The 6,000-nt window shown below is 38.8% G+C and overlaps 1 protein-coding gene across 2 annotated transcripts in view; it reads left to right on the top strand.

The window, feature by feature from the left end:
- OXSR1 (oxidative stress responsive 1) overlaps positions 1 to 6,000 on the top strand; it is an 88,815-nt gene that overhangs the window by 41,721 nt on the left and 41,094 nt on the right. For both annotated transcript variants that reach the window (XM_010835503.1, XM_010835504.1), the window contains one exon: positions 3,930 to 3,985. In XM_010835503.1, the coding sequence (XP_010833805.1) occupies positions 3,930 to 3,985 (56 nt within the window). The remainder of the gene's footprint in view (positions 1 to 3,929; positions 3,986 to 6,000) is intronic.

The raw sequence follows: 6,000 nt of genomic DNA, 5'->3' as shown, positions 1-6,000 counted from the left end.
TGAAACGAGATGCCAGTCCAGGTTCGATGCACGATACTGGATGCTTGGCGCTAGTGCACTGGGACGACCCAGAGGGATGGTATGGGGAGGGAGGAGGGAGGAGGGTTCAGGATGGGGAACACATGTATACCTGTGGCGGATTCATTTTGATATTTGGCAAAACTAATACAATTATGTAAAGTTTAAAAATAAAATAAAATAAAAATAAAATAAAATAAAAATAAAACTGTTCTAAAAAATAAAGCACTTTAAAAAAGAGTCTCCTTCCGCCACTGCACTTCTGGTATCCTGCTCTAAAAGGAACTACTTCTTGCCATTTTCTTGTGATTCCTTTGAGAGAGATTTATGCCAAAATAAACATATTACCACATATGTTTGTTAGTATTTGTAGTATTTCATTTATATAATATGTTGTAGTTTAACTGGTCTCCTATGTAGATGGATAGTTAGTTGTCGTATTTTGTTACGGCATACTGGTTTATAAGTCTGATATTTGGAACAGAGTTAAGAGGTGGCAGTTGGGAGCTGGGATAGCAGGAGGGAACAATTGATTTTATTTTGGTATGTAGTTGAATTGATTGATTTGCTGCTCCACATTTCTTCAGAGATAACCAAGTTTTATTTTAGTTTTTAGTTGGATGGATGGATGGTTTTAGTGGTTCATTTATCTCCATAAGTTGATTTAAAGCAGGTTGTCTTTTATTTAGTTATTTAAATCTATTTGATGAGTAGATGAGAGATGCCCTCTTTGTACTAACTATTAGGTTGGTGCAAATATAATTGTGGTTTCAGACCATGAATTTTAAATCATTATAACTAGGCTCCCACACATGCCTATCTTCCCTGGTGGCTCAGATGGTAAAAGTGTCTGCTTACAATGCTGGAGACCCAAGTTCAATCCCTGGGTCGGGAAGATTCCCTGGAGAAGGAAATGGCAACCCACTCCAGTACTCTTGCCTGGAAAATCCCATGGACAGAGGAGCCTGGTGGGTTGCAGTCCATGGGGTCGCAAAGAGTTGGGCACCACAGAGCAACTTCACAGCTTCACTCCCACATCTTTATTAATCAAAGTAGGAACCATTACAATCAACACATTTTTGCCAACAAGAAATAAGTTTGTTTATTCTTACAACATAAAAATCTGTGCTTTGGGATTCCACGGGCTCCTGGAAAGTATTTTCTGCCTCCTGCTGGTTGTGGAAGCATTTTCCCTGCAAAAAATTATCAAGATGCTTGAAGAAGTAGTAGTTGGTTGGTGAGAGGTCAGGTGAATATGGCACATAAGGCAAAACTTCGTAGCCAAGTTCGTTCAACTTTTGAGGTGTTGGTTCTGCAGTATGCAGTTGGCCATTGTCATGGAGAAGGCAGTGGCACCCCACTCCAGTACTCTTGCCTGGAAAATCCCATGGACGGAGGAGCCTGGTAGGCTGCGGTCCATGGGGTCGCTAAGAGTCAGCCATGACTGAGCGACTTCACTTTCACTTTTCACTTTCATGCATTGGAGAAGGAAATGGCAACCCACTCCAGTGTTCTTGCCTGGAGAATCCCAGGGACGGGGAAGCCTGGTGGGCTGCCGTCTATGGAGTTGCAGAGTTGGACACGACTGAAGCGACTTAGCAGCAGCAGCATGGAGCAGAATTGGGCCTACTCTGTTGACCAATGCAGGCTGCAGGCATTGCATTTTTCAGTGCATCTCAGGTGTAATCATTTCACCAGGATTCAGAAAGCTGTGGTGCATCAGACCAGCAGACAGCCACCATGACCTTTTTTTGTTACAGGTTTGGCTTTGGGGAGTACTTTGGAGCTTCTCCTCAGTCCAACCACTGAGTTGGTCATCTCTGGTTGTTCTGTAAAACCCACTTTTTGTTACGTCATCTGATCAAGAAATGGTTCATTGTTGGGTAGAGTAAGAGAAGACAACACTTCAAAACGATGATTTTTCTGATTTGCAGTCAGCTCAGAATCCCAGGGACGGGGGAGCCTGGTGGGCTGCCGTCTATGGGGTCACACAGAGTCGGACACGACTGAAGTGACTTAGCAGCAGCAGCAGCAGCAGAAGGCACCTGCTTATTAAGCTTTTTCACCTTTTCAATTGCTTCAAATGATGAACATCTGTAGAATGGTTGACGTTGAGTTCTTCAGCAACTTCTCATGTAGTTGTAAGAGGATCAGCTTCTGTACTAACACTATATGTTGCAGCCTGCTGCAAAAAACAGAGGAGGAAGTGACTGAACTGTACGTTGTTTTTTCCCATTAAGTTTTAGGTGTCATTCAGAAAAAGGAGTTGAAGGTTCATGGTTGGCTTAGTTGAATGGTCTTTGTCACCACAGGAAGGAAATACCCTCAGTTCTCTCCTGTTCATTGTGTAGGCTTTAGGTTTGTAGGACGAAGTGAGCCAGCCTTTACTGTAAGCCAGCCTCTGGGAGGAAGTCCTATAAATTCCTTGCATTTATAAGCAGAACAAAATACTGAGTAACATGATTTCTTTATGCTTCAGTATATATTCAGGAAAAGTGTTGTGTACTTTTGGTATGGTGATGCTGCTACATAACATTTGTGAAACTGTTGTTCATTATTTACCAAGGAATGGTTATCTAAGGATGGGGAAAAGAAGATGGGAAGGACAGGAAAGAGATGATGTGTTGTCCTTTCACTGGTTCCTTTTCCTGACGAATAAATACGGACTTCTTCCATGACCTAGCCTCACTTTTCTTTCAGTCTAGCTTCAAGGTCTGGCTCTCTTGTGTTTGTTTAATTATATTTATTTTTAATTATGAAATAAATAGGTGAGTCCACTCCCATAGGACAGTCAAACATTGTTCCCCTTGACTCTGGTCCTACTCCTCTCCTTTAAAAAACCTAAATTCCTTGTGCTCCTTTTGGTGTGTGTGGAAAGATGTGTTCATGCCTGTGAGTGTGTAACTAATGGTGGCACACACAATGCACGGTGCTATTTGAAGTGTTCACTGGCAGTATGTATTAGGTAGTAGAGGGCATTTGAAGTCATAACATGTTGATTGACTTTAATACATTTCATGAATGTAACAGATTTAATTTAACCTTTCTGCTACTTTTGACTTTCTAGATTGTTGCCATTTTTTATTTGTTACTTCAGACAGTACTATATAGACAACCCCCTTGTACATTCTGTGTGCCTTGTGAGAGTTTCTCTAGGTTATCAAAGAAATGGATTACTCATGGGAGTTGACGAATGTAAAGTTTTTAGATTCTATTGACACATTATTGCATGAGAAAAACATGTTGTAGATTTGAATGGATAGTACAATATCATTTATGTTGGAAGAAAAGCTCAGATATGTCGCAGGAACATATTCTGTTAACTAGACTGATAATGGTTGGAAACTTTGTAGAGAATATTAGACCTGAGAACAGTGGTCAAAAGGGATTTTGACCTTTTCAGTGATGTTTAGGTTTTTATAACAGGAATGTATTTATGTATTACTTGAGTTGTTTTAGTTACTAATAAGAATATAGATATGTTTGAACAATTTATATTATATCTTTATGCTACAAGCATAGACTAGTCCCTGTTATCAGCCACATACTGATCATTGTAAAATTTTGTTCATAAAGTATAGAAAAATCAGTGTATTTTAAAAAGTAGATAAGGTGAGAGGGTCACATTCTTTAGCCACTGTTATCTCAGTCAAATATTTAATAATCTTGAGTTTTCCCAAATTTACTAGTAAAAGCTATGTATTACTATAGCTTTCTATTTACCGTGTTTGGATTTTAGTACAGGTGACTACAATTTTAAAAATTCTGCTATTGGCCCTAATACTCTTAAATGCAATTTTTCATTAAAGCATTTAAATATTACCAGTGTTGTGGTGAATATATTGAACTTCTTAAATGATGTAACTCCAAAGAATAAGTGTTTTTTAATAAGTAATTTTTTTTCCTTACAGAGATGTGAAAGCTGGCAATATTCTTCTTGGAGAAGATGGCTCGGTACAGATTGCAGGTACTGATTAGTATTTCTTTTTATTTTATCTTTTTATTTTAGCTTAATGGCTGATAGAACAGCATTACTTATCTTCTATGTTTTCTTAGTCAGTTTTCTCTTCTGTATCCTGGACCATCTCTGGTCACACATACTATGTTGATACCTGCTGACTCAAGGTATCTTCCACTACTCATTCTTCATTTTCAGTCTTAGGCATTTTCTAAACTACTTAACTATGGTTATCTATTCCTAACTCCCGTTAGAGTCATCTTCTGTGGGTTCTTATACCATTCTTTAACTTTCCTCTGAAGGAGAGGTAGTCAAGAAACTTCATTGTGTTTAGTAAATGTGCTTTAGGGAAGTTATACTTCTCTTCTGGGAGAAATGGGTTATTTGCCAGTTAAGAAGACACATCTGAGAGGTGGAAGTGTATTGGTAGATTCAGAGTTGAAGAGATAAGAGTTAGAGTCCAAGGCCTTCCAGTGTTGGTATCTTGGTGAAATGCCCCCTCCCCCAGGGTGAGACTCCAGAATGGCTGAACTGCAGGACTATTGAGCAAGCAGATCATCTGAGAAAATCTCAGCTTGGTCCCACACTGCTGGAACAGTCAGGTGTTTGGCAGGAGGAAGATAACTACCCAAACCTTGAATTATTTCTTCAGCTTTAGAAGAAAATTTAGGCACACATCTTCATGTCCTCAGGTAAGGGAATATTTTAACTAAGCCATAATGTTCTAACATAAAGAAAAAGATTGATAAATTTAACTCCTGTAAAATTAGCAACTATTGTTCATCAAAAGAAGAACAGTTTGTCACCATTAATAAGTAAAGAAGCAAACCACAAAGTAGATAAGTTATTTGCAGCATGAATAACTTGACAAGGGGCTCAAATTTAGAATATACAAAGAACTAATTAAGGAAAAGTCAAATAACCTCAAATGAAGACATCAAAACATAAATATAGTAAAAGGTGTACAATCTCAACTAGTTAGCAATTAATGCACAATAAAATAACATTGGGAAATCACATTATATTGACTGATGTAGCAAACACATCTGACAGTACTAGTCATCAGTGTAAAGCAAGAGAGAATCTCACCTTCTGATGGTGAGAATATAAGCTAGTAGGAACACTTTAATAAGTTGGAGATATGCATACCCAGCGACTTTAGCTTCTAAATCTATGGTGTAGAGAAACTCATATTTCAGTGTGCCATAATGCTAATAAGCATTGAAAGTTTGAAACATTACCAAGCCTTTTGTTAGTAGAATGTATAAGTAAATTGTAGTTGATTTATACTTTAGAATACTGTATAATGGGCTTCTCTGGTGGCTCAGTAGCAAAGAATCTGCTTGCCAATGCAGGAGACACCAGAGACGTGGGTTCGATCAGTCCCTGGGTTGGAAAGATTCCCTAGAGGAGGAAATGGCAATCCACTCCAGTATTCTTGACAGGAAAACCCCAGGGACAGAGGAGCCTGGTGGGCTACAGTCCATGAGCTCACGAAGAGTTGGACACAACTGAGCACACACGCACTTGAACTTGGTACTGATGAAAATGAAGAAAACTCCAGCTGTGTACAGAAGCATTAAATAAATTATAAAAATATATGGTGAATGAAGCTAGTCAAAATAGAATATATAACTTATGATTCCATTTATAGAAGTTCAAAACCAGGCACAATTATGCTGTATTGGGTAGAGAAGCAAAATCAAGTGGTAAGGAACAAAAAAGAAGGAATTCTAGGAAAATGGTAGAGTAGGAAGCACCAAGAATCTTCTCTCCACCTAGACAACAGTTGAATTGGCAGAACTGTCTAGTGTAACTGTTTTGAAATTCTGCATCTCATTGATTGCTTGAAACTTTTAGGACAAGACTTGGAAGGTAAATTGCAGTTAATTTTGGTCGGTTTCAGAGCTGCTCATTTCTTACCCATCAGCCACATGGCAGGCAGCTATGCATATGTTTTTGGAGCAACTTGCACACAACTTGCAGGAACTATGGTGGGCAGAAAGGACCCCGTCCTTTGAAGT

This window comes from Bison bison, unplaced genomic scaffold (assembly GCF_000754665.1).
Source record: "Bison bison bison isolate TAMUID 2011002044 unplaced genomic scaffold, Bison_UMD1.0 scf7180017864043, whole genome shotgun sequence".
NCBI lineage: Eukaryota > Metazoa > Chordata > Mammalia > Artiodactyla > Bovidae > Bison > Bison bison.
This window is presented reverse-complemented; position numbering and strand designations above follow the sequence as displayed.